Here is a 24,547-nt window from a genome sequence, read left to right as displayed (position 1 = left end):
GGAGGAGGGACAGCGGCCCGGGAACCGAGGACCTGCCGGCGGGCAGGCGCGACGTCAGCTAGGTGTGTTTCTCTCACAGAACATAGATGCGTGGAATCCGCGAAGATCCGAGCGAAGTATCCTGACCGGGTTCCAGTGAGTGTTTGGACCCTCGCCCCCTCACCCCACTGTCACCTGTGTCGTTGAGGAGCCGTGATAGGGCCTTAGGCCATTCAACAGTTGACAAGTTGGGGTTCCAGTCCCTGTAGCAGATGGGCCAGTCTGGGTCGGGGCGGCGGCGGCCAGGGGGTAAGGGGCTAGGGCTGGTGCTGTTCAGGTGCCTCAGTGCTGAATCTCCCGATCTAGGCCAGTGAGCTGTCTGCAGTCTCTGGGCTCCCTCGCCAATTATGTAAGGAACGATGTTCTAGGACAGGGCAACAGGTCACTGCCACTTTGGGAATGGTGGTGGAGACTGTCACTTTAGTCTTGGAAGTGATACTTTAGTCCCAGGACCTTCATCTTTAACTTTGAACCTCTATCTTTACTAGCTTCTTTTCTTCACCCTGACCCTGTCATCATGCCTGACCAAAAAAAAAAAAATCTGAAATTTTTTTCCCTTTAATCAATAATACAAATGATCTGATATTTCATGGGGCGGGGGGATAGTTTCTATTATCCTTATTGATTTTCAAGGGACATCGTGGTCTGTTATTATAGCTCTTTGCTTGTAACCGATTCCTTTGGGGAGGGAGCTGGAGGGGCAAATTCAAAACCTGTTCAGAGAGAAGTAACAGCCCATATGAACAGCTTTATTCTTGACTGGCTGGGATTGCCAAGCATGTTATAAGTCCATTCATTCTTGTTTCCTGTGTTCCTTGGGATCTTACTTCTCCAGTAGTGTGGGTCCATTCTGGGGTACTAGAGTAAGAGGCCATTGGAGAAACCCTCACCAGATTTTCTTGTGTCTGCCTGGATAAAATGTTGAAAAGCTTAGTAGCTGTATTTCTCTTTCAAATGCTGAGATCAGGGGTGAGAGAGATAATTGACCACAGAAAAGCACTTAGGTTTTCCCTATAACACAGTTATATTGGTTCTTAGCCTCCAGAGTGTGGCTTATTAAGTCATGGGCATATTTTCTCATGCTATGCAGTTTCCCACCCACATCCCTCCCCACACTGTTCATCACCTCCCTGACAGTGTAAGGCCAGAGCCTCATTTAGGAAATCCAGTCTTGACCTCTTCTTACTTTTCCAGGTGATTGTGGAAAAAGTCTCTGGCTCTCAGATTGTTGACATTGACAAACGGAAGTACTTGGTTCCATCTGACATCACTGTGGCCCAGTTCATGTGGATCATCAGGAAAAGGATCCAGCTTCCTTCTGAAAAGGCAATCTTCTTGTTTGTGGATAAGACAGTCCCACAGTCCAGGTGAGAGATGTTTACTAGATGAGCCCTCTGGTATTAGACATCTCTTTGGCTGCTATTGAACTCAAAACTTTGGAGGTGTGGAAACTCTAGGGGTCCTGACCCTGCAAATGTGGAGCCACAACCATAGCTCCAGGAAAATAATAAAGGGCTGAAATACTTTTGAGTGAACTTTGGCTCAAGAAAATAAGACAAGGTTGGACTTTAAAAGAAAATGTTCTAGCTTCAGATCCCCTTATTCAGGTTTAAGCCACAGATAGAATTTAGGCCTGAAATGAGGTTTTCTGCTAATGGTTCCTGAAATCAGCACTGTTGCTCTCCACTGGAAGCTTATGGGCCCTCCTGAGGCTCAGCTTCAGTTAATAATCGTGCTTGCTACAAAAGTCTGCTCTTTGCCATTGTGAGTCAGTATCTTCCTGATCCTTAAGTCTGATAAAATAGCTGCTGTCCAGTTAAGGACTCTGAAGTCCCTTCACAGACCTATACTACCTTTGTCAGCTTAATTGTTGTGCTGCCTGTTGACACCTGAATCTAGACAGGAGCACTGTAATTTCTCTCTTCAGTGTAGTTGACAATTCAGCTTTAGTGCCCTGTGAAAAATGGACAGGCTCAGTTTGAATCTTTGGTCAGTCCTTTCCTAGTACTGATTGGGCACTTCTGAGCTCAGAACTGGATTCTGGCCCCCTCAGTGTAAATTCCTGGTCACATCTTAGTGACTCAAACTAGGTTTGATGTTACCACCCAAAAGTAAATTTCTAAAAGCTAAGGTTTCATGCCTATAATTCCAGTGACTTGAGAGGCTGAGACAGGGGGATCCCAAGGTTGAGGTCAACCTGGGCAACTTAGTGAGACACTGTCTCGAAGTAAAATAAGGAGAGCTAGGGATTCAGTGGTAGAGCACTTGCCTAGCATGCATGAGACCCTGGGTTCAGTCCCCAGTATTGTAATCAATCAGTCAATCAATAGTTAAGGTGTTCATCAGCCCTGGGAACTAGCCAGAATATGTTCCTGTTAAATTCTTAAAAGCTCCAGAAGAGGCCTGAGCCAAATTCCAGACCTTATTTTTACTAAAGGTGAAAAACTGGCTATTCTTTGGTCTGATTGCTGCTTTCACAGTCTCTACCACCTCCACTTCCTGTTGTGTGTTAGCAAGGCGGGGCAGGAAAGAAATGAAAGGCACTGCTCTTTGAGTGCCTTGGTCTGCTATTGCTGTAGCTCTGGAAGCTGTGGTGGTGTTTCTAGTAGTGATCTTGTCACTGTTGGGATCTTGTAGCCTCCCTTTATAGGCCTCTGGGCAGTGTGTTAGCAGGGGAGGAGACCTTGGGCCCCTGAGGTCACTCTCAGCTTCCCTTAAGGTGTTGGAGGAGGAAAATCTTATTTCATACCACCTGGAACTTTACAGAGCCTTGGCGATCCTATTCTCCTTCTTCCTGGAGGTGGTGGTAGCTTAGTGGGAGGAAGTAGATGACTAGGATCTATGGCATTGAGTTTATTTTTCTCCATGCTGATCTTCTGATACTCCTTGAGGAAATGAAGCAGGCTTTTGGAAACATTATTTCTCTGATGGTGCCATGGTAATCTAGCAATTAAAATGGCTGTAGATTTTATGAGCTACCCCTTTTTTATTATCCCTGAGATAAATAGAATTGGAAATGAAAAGTGATTCTCAGGTCAGGAGAGGTTGCTTCAGGGCCATTTTCTCTCCAAGCCCCATTTGCCTTTTCAGTCTGGGAGAATCCTTCCTAAAGTAGATTATATGTGACCCAAATCTGGATTTTTATTTGCAGTAAATAAAGTTGAACCCTTGAACCTGGAATGCTCTACCACTATACCCCGAGTCCTTATTGTTTTTGTTTTTCAAATTTTGAGACATATGGGGCTGGAGATATAGTTCAGTTGGTTGAGTGCCTGGCTCCCATGCGCAAGGCCCTGGGTTCAATCCCCAGCACCATAAAAAAAAGTTGCTAAGGCTGGCCTCAAACTTGCCTCAGACTACTGAATTGCTTGGACTATAGGCATGCCCATCACGCCTAGCAACAAAGAGAAATTTTAGAACTCAAATCCTCACTCTTCAGGATGTAGAGAAAGAACATCAGCTGGGGCCCCTCTGCCCAGGTCCATAGCACTTTTGGGTACAGTTAATGATATCTTGCCCCACAATTTATGTAGCCATTCTTTGTTCATCTTGGAGTTTTATTCTTTTTTTTTCTTTTTTGTATTGGGGATTGAACCTAGGGATGCTTAATTACTCAGCCACATCCCCAGCCCTTTTATTTATTTTTTATTTTGAAACCAGGTCTTGCTAAGTTGCTTAGGGTCTTGCTAAATTGCTTAGGCTGGCCTTGAACTTGGATCCTGCTGCCTCAGTCTCACAGTCTGGGATTATAGACCTTTGCCACCACACCCAGCTTATCTTGGAGTTTTATTCTTTTTCTTTTTCTTTTTTTTTTTTTTTTTTGTAGATGGATGGCATCGTTTTTTAATTTATTTTTTTAATGTGGTGCTGAGGATTGAACCCAGTGCCTCACACACATGCTAGGCAAGCGCTCTGCCACTGAGCTACAGCCCTAGCCCTGGAGTTTTACTCTTAAAACCAAATTTGTTTATAAACAAAAAAGGCATGTGACACCATCAGGCCTTATGCAAATGTAATCACCCATAGCAACACAAAAGAAAGTGAACAGCCTCCTCTTTAGCTCTTTTCCAGCCTCCTTGGGGAAGCCTGGAGTCTCTTTTAACCTTCATCCAGTGCTTGCAGCCTGCAGAGAGTAGCTGGGAAAATCAGAACATACAGAGGATGCATCAGGCCTGCAGGAGCTCTTCTTGCATAATTGACAGGTCTGCACAGGAATCACTTATGCCTGAGGCTGAAGAAGTAACTTCAGTTATTTTTGCCTTGAGGTTTCATTATAGTTTAGAATAATTAGAGTTAAATAGAAACGGGTTTATCCCTAAGAGTTTTACTTCCTTAATTCTTTCTGAATTCTTGTTTTAACAAATGGGGGAATCTCACTTTCCTTTTTCACTTAGCAGTGGAAAGCTGAATTTTCAGTTTAGGTACCTGTATCAGGAATCAGGGCAAAACCAGAAAGGGAACTAACTTGATGCAGACAGAACTGACAAAGAACATAAGTTTCCCAGCCATGGCCTTAGCGGGGAACCCAGATCTGGCAATGGTCTTGTATCTTTAGAGCACAGACAGGAATCATCTTCTTTTTTTGGTGGGGGATGAGAGTGCCAGGGATTGAACTCGGGAGCACTCAACATCTCCAGCCCTATTTTTTTTTTTAAGTCCATTTCTTTCTTTCTTTCCTTTTTTTTTTTTTTTTTTTAAGAGAGATTGAGTGAGAGAGAGAGAGAGAGAGAGAGAGGATTTTAATATTTATTTTTTTTAGTTCTCGGCAGACACAACATCTTTGTTTGTATGTGGTGCTGAGGATCGAACCCGGGCCGCACGCATGCCAGGCGAGTGCGCTACGCTACCATTTGAGCCACATCCCCAGCCCTATTTTTTGTGTTTTATTTAGAGACAGGGTCTCATTGAGTTGCTTAGCACCTTGCCATTGCTGAGGCTGGCTTTGAACTCGGTCCTCCTGCCTCAGCCTCCCTAGCCTCTGGGATTATAGGCATGCAGCTAGGAATCTTAATTCCCTGTTTAAAAATAGAAACAAAAGTCTGTTATTAAATATCTAAAATATTATAATTCGACATCACGAAACTGGTACTGTTAAAGATGATGGTGTCTTATGGTACATCCTTTATTTAGAAATGAGATTAAATTAGCAATTTTGGGGCTGGGGATAAAGTTCAGTTGGTAGAGTGCTTGCCTTGCATGAACAAGGCCCTTGGTTCAATACCCAGCACACACACACACAAAAAAAAATTTAGCAATCTTGATCATTTCTGGGTAAATACCACAGGGTTTATTTCAGCAATGGAACAAGGTCTGTTCATTTCAGAGAAAAATCTGATAAACAGGTATAACCTGAATTTCTTTATATTTTAGAATCTTGGGGATCTTTCAGAATGAATATATACATAGACATCCACATGTATATACAATCTATACACATATATACATATGTAAATAATTAAAAAAAAAACTTTTTATTATTGAGGATTGAACCCAGAAATATTTTTACCAATGAACTACATCTCCAGTCCTTTTTTTGGTGGGGGGTGGGGGAGAACCAGGGATTAAACTCAGGGATGCTTAACCACTGAGCCACATCTCCAACCCCTTCTTATTTTTTGAGACAGAGTCTCACTAAGTTGCTTAGGGACTCACTAAGTTCCTGAGGCTGGCTTTGGACTTGGAATCCTTCTGTCTCAGCCTCCTGAGTTGCTGGGATTATAGACATGTGCCACCATGCTGGGCCTTTTTTTTTTTTTTTTAATGTTTTATTTTGAGACAGGATCTCCCTAAGTTACCTAGACAGGTCTTGAACTTGCCATCCTCCAGCCTCAGCCTCCTTTAGCTGGGATTACAGGTGTGTGTCACCATTCCTGGCTCTTCAGGGCCATATGAACTTTTCCTTTTCAGCCATTACGTTTCCAATTTCCATAGTAGTGGTTACTGTCCTCTGTCTTTACCCCACCTATCCTCCTGCTGAGAAATAAGTCCAGGTCCAGTGAAAGGACATGGGTTCCTCAGCAGATGGCTGGCCAGTGTGTTTCTCAGTCCAGCCAGTTTATGAGTCAGCCTGAATCGCAGCCTCTGTGACCTGCCCTTGATCTGGGGCTGACAGCAGGTTTCACATGGATTCAGTACTCATAGTTGTAGATCAGCCTCCCTCAATTCATAGGGCTGTTGAGTAGCATAAAACTAATGTTTGAGGCTGGGGATGTTGCTCGGTGGTAGGGCGCTTGCCTAGTGTGCATGAGTCCCCGAGTTCAATCCCCAGCACTGTAAAACAAAACAAAAATTAATGTTTACCTTCAGGAGCATGGCTATTTTTGGATGTGGATCTTGCTGAAACTTGCCCTTTTTTGTTGGTTAATTCCTCCAGTGCAGAAGTAGTTTTGCCTGGGTCTGTGTGATCCTGAATAGAGGAGTGGGGAACAAAGTTTTAGGAAAAAATTTAGGTTCATCTCACTCAGTACTTCAGGGTCCTACCTCACCTTAGATTGGCCGCATGTCTTCCATTTGTCATTATCTTTTCTTGTTTCTTTCCTCATCAGACTTAGAAGGTGGCAGTGCCCCTGACATCCAGGCAGCATCCTTCTCAGATGTGTGTATGAAGTACTTGATGACACAGCATTAGGCATGCATACGCGGGACTGGAGGTTACCTTTGGGTGTCTTCTAAGCCACCTCCCACTAACTTGAGCATGAAGCCTTGGAGTTGCAGTGCTGCTTGTGAGATGTTCCACCACCTAGCTGGCCTGGGTAGCGTAGCTGGGCAGAAGCATTAGAGTTGCCTCTATGCTTCAGGGTTCTCGGCCATTCCAAACAATTCAGTGCTTGTGGCTCAGGCCTCTGGATTTTGAGAGGGGAGCTCATTCCCTGAGAGGCTTATGGAATGTGTCCTAAACCAACATACCAGCCTTCTGCTATACAGACTACCTGCTGAGTAAGGTTACATTTTGCCCCCCTGTACTTCCACTTGAATGCACTTTTAATGGGTCTTTAAACAATTTTTTTTTTTTTTTAAACTCTGTTTGTGGTCCAGCTCTTTTTGGCTCCTGCCAAGTTATTCTGACATTGCATGAGTGTAGTCCAGTCCCGAAACGGCTATTTTCAAGTCATTTGACCATACCAATGTGCTATGGCAGCCACTGAAGCCTCAAAATCAGGAAGTTGTGTAGCATTGAGCACTGTCTGGTTATCAAGTTCCTTGCCCTACTATAAGGACACACTACTTTGCTGTCAACTATATAGAACTTCCACATGATTCTTTGTGGGAAAAGAACAGGGTTGGACTGTACATTAGGCACAACCATTAGCTGTCACATTACAACATCAGAAAAGACATAAGTCTTTCTTTCTTAGAGGGAGCACAAGTTGATGATAAGAATGTTTCCTAGTTTTGTGACATAGGGTGCATTATTTGACCTCTCTGTGCCTTAGTTTTCTTATCTTTGAACTGTGAATTGTGATAGCACTTGCTTTATAGGATTGTTATGGGGATTGAAGGACTTAACCTGTGTTATGTATTTGGAACAGTGTTTGGCCCATGCTTGCTGTTATAACTAGGATTTTTATCAGCCTCTGTTGTTGCTTGGGCATTGCTTAAACTGACAAAACCAATTTTTACTTAAAAGACAATGGAATCTCAAAACAGAAAGAAGCAAAAGCCACATTTTTATGGGCCTCTACCCTGCCAAAAGTCAGGGCTGAGTCTCAGAACCTGCCTTAGTAGTGGTTCTGTAGTCATTGCTCACTGTGCGCACCATAGAGTCTGGGGTAGGCTGCTGGTATGTATGAAGTTCCATGAGTATTTCTTATTTAGTAGTGGATTTAGAGTCATTGCACTAGGGCTTCTAACTTGCTAGGGAAAGAGCAGAACGTGGTCTCCCAAATGGAACCCAACTAAGTGCCAGGGGACGGTTGTCTTTGTATTGCAGTGTCTGCTAACTGTGTTAACACATTTGGTGGTGGCAATGGTGAGATGTTACCACAGGTCTCATTTGTGGCACCCTGAACACTGACCATGTGGGGTAAAGAGAGTTGTGGCACTAGCTTTAATTGTTTTCTTAGTAGTCTCATCCTGAAGAGTCTCAAATAAAACTGGGTTTTCTCTCCAGGCATTCTGTCACTGGGTAAAAATCTGGGGAGGCTCAGCTGCATGTTCAAGCTCTTCTGCTGGTTGCTGTCTTTGTACTCACTTCCTGGTTTCCTACTTCCTGGTAATATGGGCTTTTAAAGATGAGCATCTCCCCGCACCCACAAAAGAATGTTTCTTTATTCTCAACCTGGCTGCATAAGGACTCATCTTAGGCATTTAAAAATGTGCTAATGCCTGGGTCCCTCCTCCAGAGATTCTTAATTGTCTGGGGTGGGGCTTGGGCAGGGAGATCTTTGTAAAGTTCCCCAGTGATTCTGATGTGCAGTCAAGGTGGAGACTGAGCACTGTAAGTATTCTCATGAGCTGGATTCCTTCCTCTACCTACCTACGCCCGAGTCCTCACATGTTTTAAGGCATGCAGACCTCATATATGATTTGCAAATTTTCTAGTAGCTACAGTAAAGAAGTAGAAACAGGTGAAATTAATTTTAATAGTTTGACCCTAAGTATCTAAAATTTTATCTTTTCAACATTTAATCAAAATTGAGATTATTTCACTTTCATACTAAGTCTTTGAAATCTTGTGTTTTACACTTATAGTACATCCTAGTTCAGACAAGCCACATTTCAATTGCTGAATGTAGTCAGAGGCTGCTGTATTGGACAGCATCGATACAGGACATTTTTGTCACAGCAGACATTTTTATTAAACAGAGCTGTTCCAGGGAGTTCTTATTTTACAAATTCCAGGTCAAGAGATCCTCACAGGGTCACTGTTCTTATTTTACGGGATGCTGGCAGCAGGCCATTTCATATTCATAGCCGTCCACCCCGCATCCTTAATAGTCTTCCCACACAGCTGTCCCAAGCTTGAAAATGGTGCAGGAAGAATAGAAAAGGAGAAAACAAAATCCCCTTTTATAGATGTGCCTGTGTCTGTTTACATGTGGGTCCCAGTCAGCCCACTAGCAGCAAAGCAGCAGGGGGTGGGGCTGCCATTGCTTTACCAGGTTGAGGCCTGGGACTCTTCTCTAATCAGGCTGCCCCCACACCTGGTTTACATGTTGAGACTTGTCAAGGCTGTTAACCTCAAATGTCTGAGGTGAGCTTTTAGACGAGCATCTTACTGCTGCTTCTAGTTACAGCGTCGTTCGTGGTCACACGTTTAGCACGCATACGCCTCCTGCTGTCTCAGGTAGTTGCATGGTGTCGTGGTGTTACTAGTCTCACTCTGGAGTTGGGACAACTCAATTTCATGACAGAACTAGATTAGATTTCCACTGCAGTCTGTTTTATGGTCTAGGGAAAGCCAGCTTCCCACCCACACTTTTAGTTTAAGGAAACTCTTTATTTCGGAAGGGTTCTTTGGAGCTTGGGCAGGCAGGCCTCTTTGGATCCCAGATACAGTATGAGCTTTTTTGCCTTATGTGTGAGGGGAGAAACTTCTCTTAGATGATGCTGATGCAGAGGTTTTGGGGACACAGAGGCTTTGGCTAGGAGCTTCCACAAGAGGAAGCTCCTACCTGTACCTACCATAAGTTATAAATCTTCAAATAAACCAGCCTGGAGGAAAGAGCCCAATATACTCTTTCTTACCAGGGTCCTTTACCCACACAGGAATGGTCTTTAGGCTCTTCATTTTGCTTAGTTTCCCCCACCCCTTGCCCTTGGCATTTAAAAAGAATTCAGGTGCTAACCAGCCTGAGCTCATTCAAGGAGCTGGCTTTTTAAAAGGATTTACTTACATGGTTCTGCTTCTGGACTGGAGGATGGAGAATTTAATTCTGGTTTTATCTACTGATTCCTAATTTGTTTTAATCTTTTCATGGCTCCATTTCCCATCCATAAAACAGATTGCAGGTCATAGCAGATACTGATTCCTGAATTATTTTTTACTATATGTCCCTAAATATCAAGCTCCTTATCTTTGGGTTTTGCTCTCCTGACACCCAGACTCAATTTTCAATTATGTTTTTTATTTTTCTTTCAAGCCTAACTATGGTACAGCTTTATGAGAAGGAAAAAGATGAAGATGGATTCTTGTATGTGGCCTACAGCGGAGAGAACACTTTTGGCTTCCAAGGGCCAGTGCTGGGCTGGGCTCATCGTTCCTGCTTGTGGATCTTGTAAATAGCCGGCCATTTTCAGTTGTTCCAGAACCTCTTCACATAGAATTATTAGTGCATTTGTAACTGGATTTATTTCTTAATATATTGGAAAGTTTTGTTTCCCTAGACTAGTAAATTATCATACAGAGTTTTATTTTGAGTTTTTCTTTTTGTGCACTGTCCTCATGGCTATATTCTCCAGAGAACTTGTTCCTCTGGGAATCATATTTAATGAATATATTTCCATAATGAAGTGAGGTAGGTGTGGTATTAAAAGTGAAAGGGAAATAAATGATGCATTTAATCTGGATTATGTTTGAAGTGTTAGATGGCTAAGTATTAAAAGCATCCAAATTAAATCCTTAGCAATCAGAACACTTGCTTCACTAGATTCTGCCAACTGCCAATCATGTTGGACTGAGCTAATCTGTTCCTCTTTCTGAAACTATTAAGGTAAATAATTAACAATAAAATTTCCTCTTATAAAGGCATTTCAGTGTGACCATGTTCTTTATTCACTTTCATTTGAATGGGTCAGAGAAATGGTGCCTACTTTTGCCAGGCTGGGAGAAGGGCTTATGGGGGCCGTAGCAGCCCAGTCTGGAACTGGAAGCAGTGTTTGGTATCAAAAGGGGACTTTTTTTTAAAGAATAGTTAATGTATTCACATGGTGCAGGTACCATGAAAAGATAGGAATATGTTGCAAAGTCTTGTTTCCCCCACTGTTTTCTGACTCCTGCCCCTTATGGGAAACTAGTTTTACTGGCATATTTCTTTTTATTATTTTTTTAGTAGTATGCTTAAATATGAATATATGTCCTTATTTTCTTACATTATAAATATATAGATACTGCTTTTTAAAAATATATATTTATTTTTTAGCTGTAGTTGGACACAATACCTTTATTTATTTATTTATTTTATGTGGTGCTGAGGATCGAACCCAGGGCCCTGAATCTGCCAGGTGAGCACTTTACCTCTGAGCCCAGCTCGACATTGCTCCCTTGCCCCCAGTGCCATGGTTTGAACCCAGGGCCTTCCTTGCACACTCTAGGCAAGCACTCTACCACTGAGCTACATCACTAGTTCTTTTAAAATTTTATATTGAGACAGGTTCTCACTAAATTGGTGAGGCTGCCTCAGCCTCTCAAGTAACTGGAATTACAGGCATGAGCCACACTCCTGGCTACATTGTTTTTTTCATTTAACATTGTAGCCTGGTGATCTTTCCATATCAAACTATATCAAATATACATACATCCTTTTATTTTTTAACTTTTTCAATATATAAAATGTTGGGGATGTGAAGTATCTAGAATTCTCACACACCCTATTTAAGTGTATGACACCATCACATTCAAAAGCAAGTTGCAAATATCTGGTAAAGTTCAATGTGTATATAATCCATGGCCTATCAAATTCCATTTCTATGTATATATTCTAGAAATAGCCTCACAAAAACAAGAAATGTACATGAACACTGTGACCTCATTTTTATGGCAAAAAAAAAAAAAAAAAACCAACTAGAAATAAATGTTCATCAACAGGAAAACAGAGATAGTAAGTGGCATACTCATACAAAGGAATACTATACAGCAGTTAAAATGAATGAACGAGAGCTGCAGATATGAACATAAATCTACAAATCTCCAATGCTGATTAATGAAAAGAAGCAAGACCAGAAGTTTTTAAATGTGCAAAAGAGCTATATATACTGCTTAATGATATAAACTTATGTAATACAAGTATAAACTGTGCAAAGGAATGAAACACCAAGTTCAGGATGGTGGTTACCACATGGAGGGAGGGGAATAGGGCTAGTGATGAGTGAATGTAGGGTTTTAAAAACATCTATCATGTTTCAGTTCTGAAAATAAAACCCCGAAGCAAATAGAGAAAAATAGTTTAGTTGGGTGGTGGGTATTTATTTTTTACATTGATGTTTGCAATATTTTGTAACTTTTTGGTTTAAGGTCCAACAGTGAGAACAGAGATAGGCCCCTTCTCAGAGGAGTGAATGCAGCTGGCTTTATTTCTTTTTTTTCTATTTTTTTTAGTTGTAGATGGACACAACACCTGTATTTTTTTTTATTTTTATGTGGTGCTGAGGATGGAAGCCAGTACCCTCCACATGCAAGGCGATCACTCTATCACTGAGCCCCAACCCCAGCCCCAGCCCCTATTTCTTATTTCCCCTTTACTTCTCAGTGCAAGAGAGGCTGGCTTCCAGATCTGCCACTTCCCTGGCCCTGTGTTTATGGGGGTTACCAAAATAATCTCTCCATTGGACACTTTTTAAAGCTGTTATCTTCCTTGCCTTTCTTTTAATGTTTAATTCTTTTAAAAGTTTAACCCAGGGGTGCTCTACCACTGAGCTACACCTTCAGCCCTTCTTTATTTTGAAACAGGGTCTCCTTGAGTTGCTGAGGGTGGCCTCAAACTTCAGTCCTCCTGCCTCAAGCCTTCCGATTCACTGGACTACAGGTGTGTGCCACTGCACCTGGCATAATATTTTGCACTTTAGATGCCTCCCTCCTTGAAGCTCCCAATTGGCTATTCCTGTTTTCCTCCAGCCTCTCAGTCACACCCAGTCCTGTGTTTCTCTGCCTGCTCCCTAAATTCCATTTCCCCAGGGCTCCATCCTCAGGAGAGAGGGGCCCCTCTCTTCTCATTCTGTACATTCTTTCTGGATGACTGCATCCTGACCCCTGTCTTCAATGACTTCCTATAAACAGATTGTCCAAGACCATGCTCTTGACTCCAGTTACCACTTTGTCCTGAGCTCCAAACAGCCCCTCCAGATGTCCATGGGAGGCCCTCATCTTGTGGTATCATAGAAGGCTCTGAGAGTGAGTGAGCTCAGCCCCTGCTTGCATCTCCTGTCCTCCTCCCAGACCAGCACCCCTTCCTGACACCTTGTTCCATTCTCTCAGGCAGTAACCTGAAGTCATCCTTTACCCTCACTGCAATTTGGATCTGGAATGTCCCCTAAAGTCTCGCATGTTGAAGGTTTGGTTCCCAGTGCAGTCATGTTCGAGGTTGGGCCTTTGGGAAGGTGACTGGATTGTGAGGCTCTACCTCATCAGTGCATTCATCTCTGGGTGGCAATACTGGGAGGGGTGGAAACTGGAGGAGGTGGGGCCTAGCTGGAGGACTTGGGTCACTGGGGACATGCCTGAGAAGCGTGTAGCTGGCCCCTCTTCTCTACTTCCCTGCTGGCTGCCATAAGCTGAGCAGCTCTCCAGCACACCCTCCAGCCATAATGCTCTTCCTCACCTCCAGCCCACAGCTATGACCTGGCAGCCCATGGACTGAGACCTCTGAAACCACAGGACAAAAATAAAGATTTCCTCCTGTAAGTTATTTTTCTCAGGTATTTTGTCACAACAGTAAAAACCTGAGGAACACAATGCTTCCTCATCTTCATCCACTGGTCACACTCAGCCTTACAGCCTCTGTGAATTCCTGGTCAGTCCCCATCCCTTGGGCTCCTCAAACCACTGTTGTCTGGGTCTCATCATTTCTCTTCAAAATGCTGCAGTGACCCCTCGACTGTGGCCTCTGCCACTATTCCTGTTCCTGCAATCTGTCCTCTCTGCTGCAGAGGAGGTCAAACTTCCCAAATGTAACTTCCATTCTGATCCTTTTCCCCAAATTCCTGAAGTACTGTGTCACTGGGACAAAACCAGTCTAACAAGACATAAAAATCCTCCCCCTTCTACCCAAGCGCGTTGTCAGCTGATCCCAGCCTCTCCGGGCCCTGTCAACCTGGCATCTCTGCTCTCATCTTCAGCTTCACATAGGATGTTTCTCGGCCTCAAATACCTTTCCTGCAAAACTGTCCCCAAATCTACCATCATTTCTTTTTATTTGCTGACTCCTAGTCCTCCGCACTTCCTACTCTGCTCCTGAGAGTGCTGTGCCCTTCCCCACTGTGAAGTCACTTGCCATCGCTCCTGTCATCAAGGAGCACATGATGTCTATCCCTTATCCAGTACCTTGGGGGCAGGATACAAGGACTGGCACACTAATGAGACTCAGGAGGGATAGGACCAGCCCTCCTTGGACCTGAGAGCCTACTCAGCAAGCACTAACACATCTTAATTTTGCAGCAGTTTCTGAAACACACTGTCGTGGAATGGGCTTGTGGACCAGAGTCAAAGGCAGCCCAAGGATCTCTTTCAAGGAGAATGTGGAAGAATGAGAATGAACTCACTCTTCATTAGACTGAATTGTAGAAAGCTTTTAAAAGCACAACTGCCAGGCATGGTGGCGCAGGCCTGTAATCCCAGCAGCTCAGGAGGCCCAGACGGGAGAATCATGAGTTCAAAGCCAGCCTCAGCAATGGCGAGGCACTAAGCAATTCAGTGAGACCCTGTCTCTAAATAAAATACAAAATGGGGCTAGGAATGTGGCTCAGTGGCCAATGCCCCTGAGCTCAATCCCTGGTACCCACAAAAAAAAGAAAAGAAAGTACAACTGACTCCTTTTCATCTTTATTTCTTAGGAAAAAAACCCAACCTTAGCAGCTGACACTGAGGCAAAGCCACGCTTTCCGTAGGAGGTCTCTACATGCCTCTGTGATCAGGCTTGTTCCCCCTCCTCAGCCCCTGGAGAGGCTGCTGCTCCAGATGTGGGAGGCAGCACTATATGGAAGCCAAGGTGCACATGCCTGGCGTGCAGCAAGAGGCTCCACAAATCTGTCCAGTATTATTCTTCTGAGGACAGACTCTTACATTTTTAGCAAAAGCTCTCAGAAGTCAGGACTGGCAAGTTGGAGTCACTTCTGAACAGAAGGGGCAGGCCTCGGCTGGAGTTCCACATGCTAGTCACTGTCAGCGTGGCAGACACCCTCCTCTTCCCTGTGCTGTGTGTTATTTTGGCACATCCCTGTGACCCCACTGCCAAGTGTGTTATGGAACCCCCATTTCAAAGATGAGGGCACTGACATTCTAAGAATGCAGTCACCTACCCAAGAGCACACAACCAGTACGTCCTACAGCCACAATTCAAACTCAAGTCTAATGCCAAAACCCACCTTTGTTCTGCTAGATCAGATGGTTGAAATGAAGGCCTGTGTTTGTATGTAATTCAAAGAAATGTACAGAAAAATCCTATTTTCTTGTTGGGTTTAGTGAAACATGCCTTTAATCCCAGTTACTCAGGAGGCTAAGGCAGGAGGATTGCAAGTTTGAGGCCAGCCTGAGTCAACTTAGTGAGACCCTATCTCAAAATTTAAAAATGGGAAAAAAGGCGGGGTTGGGGATGTAGCTTAGTGGTAGAGTGACCCTGGATTCAGTCATCAGTACCCCCTGCTCCCTCCAAAAAAATCCATTTTCTTGCTTCTCCTGAAAAAAATTCTTAGGATCTGGCAACAATTAGATGGAATAAATAAAAACAAAACATAACCCTCCTGTTTGAATAAGAAATATACTTCCCAGTTAACCGCACGTGCTTTCCTTTTCTCTTTCTCTTTTTCTTTTTTTGGTACTGAGGGTTTAACCCAAAGGCAATTTATCACTAAGCCACATTTATCACTAAGTTTTTATTTTGAAACAGGGTCTTTGTAAGTTGCTTAGGGCCTTGCTAAGGTGCTAAGGCTGGCCTTGAACTTGTAATCCTCCTGTTCCAGTCTCCTCCTATCTCAGTCTCCAAAGCCACCATGCCTGGCTCTTTATTTCCTACTCCTGAAGATATCTGGGTTTATGGTCCTTTACCACAGTATTATTTTAGGACAGAATTCTGCCAAAGTATATGCAAACAAAATACTAACCCATGTCTGGGCTATTCCAACAAAACATCATAAACTAGATAGCTTATAAACAACAAATTCACTTCTCAGTGCTGAAGGCTGGGAGGTCTAAGATTAAGGTAGCAGATTTCCCTGATTCTTAGATGGCCATCTTATTATATCCTCACAAGGCAGAAGAGACAGGGAATTACCCTGGGGTCTCTTGTAAAGGTGCTAATCCCATTCATGAGGGCTCTTCCCTTAAGACCTAACCACCTCCTAATACCACCACATCAGGAGTTAGGATTTCAACACACACAGTTTGGGGACACACAAGCATTCACACCTTAGCAACTCACATAAAGCGCGGAGCTCGGCTGTGCCATCTGCCTGCTTGGCACAGGTGGGGGAGCACGGTCAGAGCGGTTTAGATTGTGCTGCCATTCCTTCACCCCCTTCCAGCTGGTCTCTCAGCCCAACAGTTAATGACATGCTAGGACAGAAGGACATTCACAGTGGCACTGGATAAGCTGAGGAACAAATACAGCATGAAAAGAGCGAGTGGAGGTGGAAATAGTCCACAAGAGGTGAAAATAAGAAAGGGAAGCTGAGGAAGCCTGCGTAGGAGGGATGTATTTTGGCAGGGACTTTATATCTAAGTGGGCTCTTCTTTCCTCTTAATCAACAAAATGGAATTCAAAGCAAACGGGCAAACTAGATTGAGCCCGAATCTGTTGTGGGGTAAAGCTTAGGCTGCTGGCTGTATCATTTCTCAGAGATCTCCTGAGAGCGTGCACATAAAGGTCTGTTGTGGAACTGAAGACAGACGCCGGGAATGGGCTCTGTGATCCGCTCCGTTGTCAGGTCGGTTTCACCACCAAGGGGCCCACTGTACCTCTCCCGCAGGGACACTGCTGGGTTTCAATGTGCTTTTCATTCTCTTGGCTGCCTGAGTAAGTGACCATCACTGTTTCCATTGTGAGCTCTTCCCCTTCAGGAATGAGCCAAAGTCCAGTGAACTCGTGCTCGAGACCAATTATTTGGCAGTCTGAATTCCCTCTTGGAGTGATTTTCTGCTTCTGCCTTGTTTCCCACAGAGACACTCTGCTACATTTGGGCTTTGAAAAGCAGTGAACAGGCTTAGTTCTAGAAGCTGATTCCAATCTCTGCTGGCTCATCTGGATAAATGGCAAAATGTCCATATCTGAATCCAGAGCCTGGGTTACTAGATTAAGACAAAAGTTTTTTCCATTTCTCCCATATCACCAATATGACTACTGCGGCCATCTGTATGTCACAGCATAAATAGGTAGAGTTCTTGAAAGTTTCTCATTGTGTTATATATCCAATTTTCTTTATGAATATCTAAAAAGAACAAATAAAAAAAGTGAAAAACATTTTTATGATAGCTAGGTGTAGTATCACATGTGTTTAATCCTAGGCACTCAGGAAGCTGAAGCAGGAGGATCACAATTTCAAGCAAGACCAGCTTGGGCAATTTCGTAAGACCCTTCCTTTAAAAAAAAAAAAAAAAAGAGCAATCTTATTGTAGTATAGCATCCTAATTCCTGGGACTTCATTTTGCAGAGCAGATGAGAGGTCAGAAGTCCCCACATCCACACAGGAAGTTAATGGCAGAATCAACAGAACACAATTACTTCAATATCTAGACCCAAGTCATTCAATTGTACCAAGTAGCAGATAAGAAATTGTTTTAAAACTTAAAAATTTTTTAGTTGTTGACAGACCTTTATTTTATTCACTTATTTATGTGGTGCAGAGAATTGAACCCAGTGCCTCATACACGAAAGGCAAGTGCTCTACCACTGAGCCACAACCCCAGCCTCCCCAGCAAGGAATTTTTTTTAAAAAACACATTTCAAATTGAGGTATAATTACATACAAAAATATAGACCTTAATTAATGTAAACAAATATTCATACCCAAGGAATCAACACTGCAATTAAAACAGCATGTTTGCCTCATCTAGAGAGTTCTGTGTGTTACCCTCTACTGCTTCCTCCCCAACATCAGGTACCAACCACTGCTCTGATTTCTGTCCCCTTCCATTAGTTTTGTGGTGGGAATCAAACCCAGGGCTTCCCATGGGCTAGGCAGGCACTCTGCACTGAGCTACACCCCCAGCCTCTGGGGTCTCAGTTTTAAAAAATTAAAGTTGAATTTGAATGACTGCCTGCTGCCCTGAGGTGTTTCCTGGCAGAATGTCCCCCTCACCTTTGGGATCACAGGTAATCCTTAAGATTGGTTTTGGATCCATCCTGATAGCCTTAGAGAAAGGCAGTCTTAGCCTCATATGGACATATCTTGGTTTAGAGAGATTCGTGTGCATAGGAATGTGAAGGCCAACTATGATCCCTTAATATGAGCTCTATAAAAACCCTTCTTGTGGAAAATTAAGATGCTTTCTCCAAAATATCTGCCTCCTTGGCTCTTTATTCGCCCATTCCTTCTGGAAAACTGGCTTGGTTTCTCTGGGAGATCTGCCTAAGCCCTTGAAGGCAGCACATACACATTAACTTTCCACTTGGAAGCCACTTCCCTGTTCCACTGCCCTTTGTGCCCAATGGCACTGTCCTGACAGCTGTGGCTTTCTCACTATCTCAGGGGGGCTGTGGGGCTTGGAAAGATAATTAACTTGTCAGAAAGAGAAGTGGGTTTTAGAAACTGGAAAACTTTGGCTAAGGCTTGCTCGGAACATTGTCTTAAGCGCCAAAAATGTTGTCAAGGTCCAGGTGGAAACAGCTTTCCATCGGCCACAGGCAGTGGAATCAGACAGGACCTGCGTTTCTTCTGACAGAGGCGCTGGCGGCCAGAGCCACCCATTTTCTCCACAGCAGCTTAGTTTCCCCAGACAGTGAGCTCATGCTTGGCGCTGATGAACGGCACTAAAAAAAGCATTTAACCCCATGGTTTGTGGCACAAATGACTACATGTAGTTTATATCCAAAACCATTAAAATCAACCAAGTTTTAAAAACTTGAAGGAAAAGACACATACGTAGTCATGACATTAGAACCTACTTATGAACCCAGGACAAAGCAACAGTAATGCTGAAAGTGTAACAGTCCCTGAAAGAGCCAAATCTACGAAGGCTTTTTGTTATTTGGTTAGTGAAGAGAGAATTTTGTGCCAGGCACAGTGGCATACACCTGTAATCCTAGAAACCTGGGAGGCTGAGGCAGGAAGATCTAAGTTTGAGACCAGCTGGGGTAACTGAGTTTTATCTAAAAATAAAATTTTAAAAGGGCTGGAGCTGTAGCTCAGTGGCAGAGCACCCCTGGGTTTAATCCCTAGTACCAAAAAAAAAAAAAAAAGAGGACAATTCTGTGGAATTACAAGCAGAACTGCTTAAAGCATGTTGTGAGATCCTCCAACCCTGTACAACACTCCCAAGGCTATTTTGCTTTTCCTTCCTCCCTCCTTCCCCCTCTTACTTCCTTTACTTCCTCCCTCCCTCCCCTTCCTTTCTTCCTTTTTCTTTCTGTACCAGGGACTGAACCCAGGGGTACTTAACCACTGAGCCACACCCCTAGCCCTATTTTTTTCTTTTGGGAGAGGGTCTCACTATTGTTTAGGGCCTCCCTAAATTGCTGAGGTTGGCTTTAAACTTGTGATCCTTCTGCTTCAGCCTCCCAAGTCACTGGGATTATAGGCATGCACTACCATGCCCAGCTTTTTTGGTGTTTCTATGGTTTAAAATTCAGAAAACTTGATCTAATAATTTAAAAGATTTATTAGCTCAGTAGTAGAGCATTTGCCTAATGAGCCTAAGAGGCCCTGGGTTTGATTTCTCCAGTTCTAAAAAAAAGAAAAAATTAAGAGGAAACATCATCCTGTATATTTGGCAGATTACACAGAATTGTATTTACTTTGAATTTTATTATATTCATTTGGTAAGTGTATCCGTAGCTCACCTGTTGCTATGAGGTGAAGGACATCCAAATATGTGGATAGTATTTGATTATAAGCTGGCTTCTGGACTGGCCATTTCTGCACTGACCAGATTCTTATTTATTTGTTATATCAACTTCAACCAACTAGCAAAACTGCCTGAAAGGGTCTTGGGATGTTTATTAAACATAAAAAGCATTCACCCCTGAACCCAGATAGATCACTCGGGTCTTGGGCCCAGACAAGAGCTGACTGATCCAGCGGGGCTCAGGGGTGAATGTCTGATCCGTCCGTTAGCACGTCAGATTCACCCTTAGAATGGCAGGCATTCTGGCTGTGAGCTGGCTGTGCTCGGCATCATACTGCAATGCAAAAAGGCCCACAGGACATAGGACGTCATCTCCTCTTCTTTCCAGGAGGAATCAAAATTTAGTTCTTGCTGATTATTCTATTTTTGTGGCACTGGAGATCAAACACAGGCCCTCAGGAATGCTAAGCACATGTTCTACCACTGAGCTCCATCCCCCATACTCCAACTAAGGGGCAGTATGTTGGGGCTGGAGATGTTGCTCAGTATAGAGCATTTGCCTGGCATATGTGAGGTTCTGGACTCAATTTCTCAGCACCACAATCAATCAAAGAAATGAACAGGCACTATATTAACATGGTTTAAATTTTTTAAAATAACAAAACACAAAGGATTTTCAGTATAAATTCTCCCTCCTACTTCTGGGTCCCAGTCACTTCCTTTCCCTTCTCAGAGTCCCTGTGTGATGGTTGTTTTTTTGTGTATTTATTCAGATATTTTAGCATATATGAGCAAAAAATAAATCTTTATCTTTCATCCTTTTAAAAAATAGAAATGGCATGTTGTAATCCTGTTGTGTACTCATTATATTTAGAAATAAAACTAGGATGATATATATAAATATATATATACATATATATATATATATATATTTTTTTTAATTTTTTTGGTACTGGGAATTGAACCCAGGGGCACTTTACCACTGAGCTACATCCCCAGTCTTTTTAAATTTTTGAGATAGGGCCTCACTAAATTGCTGAGGCTGGCTTTGAACTTGGGATCCTCCTGCTTCAGCCTCCTGAGTTGCTGGGATTATAGGCATGTACCTCTGCGTAATATGCCACATCATATTTAAATGAAGTAAAATCACATATTCATTTAAGTTTTCTTTTTTTATATATATTTATTTTATTTATTTATATGTGGTGCTGAGAATCAAACCCAGGGCTTCACACATGGTAGGCGAGTGCTCTACTTCTGAGCCACAACCCCAGCCCTCATTTAAGTTTTGAACCAGCAATTCCACTTCTAAGAATCTATCCAAAAGATACAGTGGCTAAAATACAAATTGTTGTATGTAGGCTATTCACAGAACACATCAAAAGGGAAGAATGAGAGCCGGCCGGGTGTGGTGGCACCCTTGAACCCAAGGGTGCTTACCACTGAGATACATACATCCCCAGGCCTTTTTATTTTTCATTTTGGGACAGGGGCTTGCTAAGTTGTAGAGGCTGGCCTGGAACTTGCGATCCTCCTGCCTCCAGAGTCACTGGGATCACAGGCATGCACCACCACTCCTGTTTGGAAGACCCCTTTAGTTGTACCTTAAGGGGGAAAAAAAGGAAACCTAATTTTATCTTTGAAATCATAAATATTTTACATAAATTTAATTTTTAAAAAGCATCCCTAAAAAGTGAAAGCAAAATGAAATAACATTCACTGTGTGTAGATTTGGAGCAATATCTAGAGAGAGGAACTATTGACTTGAAAATACCATTGCCTGAGGAGGGTTTCTCAACTTCAGCTCTACTGATTTTGATCCTGGTAACCTGGGGCGAGTGGGGGGGCAGTCGTGCTTCATAGGATGTTAGCAGCATCCAAAGCTCATGTGATCTTCCATAATCGGGCACACTTGTACTATCACATATCATTGCTAGGAGATTTAGGCACTGTCCACGTGCCTAATACTGGGATAGTGTTTGAAAATATAAACTGTATTATTATTATTCAGGTGTAGTGAGGCCAAAGAACAGGAGATGACTGCCACTCACAAGAGAGCTCACTACACTCACAGATCTGAGGAGGAGGGCAAGGCGTGCCACAGGAGCCACAGAGGGAAGTACCAGGGTCAGTTAGGAGGCAGAGGGAGTGAGGGATAAAGTGGGTGAGAGCCTTTATTATGGTTTCCATTGGAAGGGAGGGGACAAGGCTGAGTAAGCAGGCTCTGGTGCTATGGGCTTGTGTTAGCTTTCTGTCACTGTGACAAAATTCCTGAGATGACCAACTTAAAAACAGGAGGGGCTAGCTTGCCCTGAGAAGGGCAGTATTTTGGTTTACAGTTTTGAAAGTTTTAGTCCAGGGTCTGCTGGCCCTGCTGCTTTTGGGTCTGTGCTAAGGAAGTACATCATGGCAGTGAGGATGTGGTAAACTGCTCACTTGCGACAGCTGAGAAGTAAAAGGGGAGAGCAAGGGGCTGGAGTCCCACTACCCCCTTTAAGGGCACATCTCCAGTGACTGAAGACCTCCCACTAGGCTCCACCTCCTCAAGGTCTCACCACCCTCCTCTGGGGTCAAGCTGGGAATCCAGCCTTCAATGCACAGGCCACTGGAGGCAACTATAGCTGGCTTGTCCCAGTTTCCTAACACCTGACCATGAGTATCAGGGCAGAAGTACAGTGGCTCAGAGTGTAAGTTCCATAAAGGAGATGGTTGGGGTATGGCTCAGATTGCTTGTGTCATATCAAAACATGCACTCACTCTGTAGGAAACAGCTAGCTTGCCCTGGGAGGGCAGTATCTTCAGGGTCAGCCAGCCAAGTCCCTCCTCCCCTCCACGACAAAGCATCAGAAACACAGGGTTAATACAGGGGGGACAATCAGAAGCTTGGGTGTGTTTTCTCTTAGACTTCACTCATGTGCTTTTCCTTTCGCTGACTTTAATCTGTACCCTTTCTCTACAGTAAGCAGGAATACTGAGTCTAACAGCTTTTCTAGTTCTGTAAATCCATCCAGTGAATCATGGAACCTGAGGGTAATCTTAGAGATCCCTGACACAGCTGCTAACAATGAAAGGTGAGAGGGTGGTGGGATAGATCAGCTGACCCCACAGAAAGGGTGACCACCACATATGAAGGTCCTTTAGATATGATGCAACTCGAGTACACAGAATCACCTACGAAGTGTTCACATTGAATCAGCTGACCCTGGATCGTTATAATTAAGTCTCTACATGTAACTGCAAATGTACAGGAAATATGGCAGCAAGAGGAACCTGAAGAAAATAAGCAACCAAATCAAAACATGGGAAAATTTACAAGACAATAACCCATTTTTCGATACATAAAAAGGAAGATATAGAGTTATGGATTCTTTAAAAGACATATCAAATACCCTGGGTAGGCCTTGTTTTGATCCTAATTTGGACAAATCAATACTCATAACAATAAACAGTGTGTTGTCCTTTGAGTCTTTTCCCTTATGGACATTATGCCTGTGCTTGCCTAATGCCATTGCCAGACACGGAGGCCTCAGAGATAGGTGGCCTGTCTTGGGTATTCTGCCATTAGCCTAGAGCGGATGTTTGTTAAGTCTGAGTAATACATTCTTGGGGACCCATCACACTATTCTATATGTGCCTCTTTAAAAGTTTCTGGCCAGGTGTGATAGCACACTCCTGTAATCCCAGCAAATTAGGAGACTGAGTCAGGAGGATCACAAGTTCAAGAACAGTCTCACCAATTTAGCAAGGCCTTAAGCAACTTAGCGAGACTGTCTCAAAAAAAGGGGGCTGAGAATATGGCCCAGTGGTTAAGTGCCCCTGGGTACCAAAAACAAAACAAAACAACACAAGGCACTCTTCAAAGACATGCCAAGGAGAGTAGCTCTAACATAAATTGTCTTATCATAAAGCCAGGGTGAAGAGAATGATTTTGGTNGGAAAAAAAAAAAAAAAAAAAAAAAAAAGACTGTGGGTAAAAGCTCCTGCCCAGGTGTCCTACCTGCTGTTATAGTGTGGGTTTGCTGTCAGGAAAAAGAATCCCCCGGATTAAAGCAGAATACTGCAGAGCCTGGCCTTCAGGTAGTGGTGTTTTTGCCTTTCTTACTAGCTATCTAAAAGGATTTCTTATGGAAAAAAATTCAATTATGATTTATTGTAAAAAAAAAAAAAAGATTTATTGTGTCAAAAAAGTATTACTCCTGGGCTGGGGACAATTGATAGAGTGCTTGCCTTGCATGCACAAGGCCCTGGGTTCAATCCCCAGTATGAAAAAAAAAAAAGTATTTCTCCTATAATTAAAAAGATTAAGAATATATATTCACACAAAAACTTATCTATGAGCCGGGTACAGTGGTGCACACCTGTAATTCCAGTGGCTTGGGAGGCTGAGACAGGAGAATCAAGAGTTCAAAGCCAGCCTCAACAACTGTGAGTTGCTAAGCAACTAACTCAGTGAGACCCTGTCTCTAAATACAATACAAAATAGGGCTGGGGATGTGGCTCAGTGGTTAAGTACCCCTGAGTTCAAACCCTGGTACCAAAAACAAACAAACAAACAAACAAAACTTGTCCATGAATGTTCACAGAAGCACTATTCACAAGAGCCAAAAGTAGAAATGATCCAAATGTCCATTAAATAAT

At 43.2% G+C, this 24,547-nt stretch overlaps 1 protein-coding gene and 1 long non-coding RNA gene across 3 annotated transcripts in view; both read left to right on the top strand.

Moving 5' to 3' along the window:
- Positions 1 to 10,729, top strand: part of Gabarapl2 (GABA type A receptor associated protein like 2) — an 11,010-nt gene extending 281 nt beyond the window's left edge. The window contains exons 2-4 of one of the 2 annotated variants that reach the window (XM_015496054.2): positions 80 to 135; positions 1,234 to 1,406; positions 10,122 to 10,729. In XM_015496054.2, the coding sequence (XP_015351540.1) occupies positions 80 to 135; positions 1,234 to 1,406; positions 10,122 to 10,260 (368 nt within the window). In that variant the 3' untranslated portion in view covers positions 10,261 to 10,729. Of the gene's footprint in view, positions 1 to 58; positions 136 to 1,233; positions 1,407 to 10,121 lie in introns of both variants that reach the window. The other variant, XM_048792704.1, reaches the window with a different exon arrangement.
- A 1,938-nt stretch (positions 10,730 to 12,667) lies between these two features.
- On the top strand, positions 12,668 to 14,610 carry LOC107151088. Its single transcript, XR_007343670.1, has 3 exons — positions 12,668 to 12,722; positions 13,172 to 13,247; positions 13,521 to 14,610. It is a non-coding gene; the product is annotated as an uncharacterized LOC107151088 (long non-coding RNA).
- Positions 14,611 to 24,547: the final 9,937 nt, after the last annotated feature.

This window comes from Marmota marmota, unplaced genomic scaffold (genome assembly GCF_001458135.2).
Source record: "Marmota marmota marmota unplaced genomic scaffold, marMar, whole genome shotgun sequence".
Taxonomy (NCBI): domain Eukaryota; kingdom Metazoa; phylum Chordata; class Mammalia; order Rodentia; family Sciuridae; genus Marmota; species Marmota marmota.
This window is presented reverse-complemented; position numbering and strand designations above follow the sequence as displayed.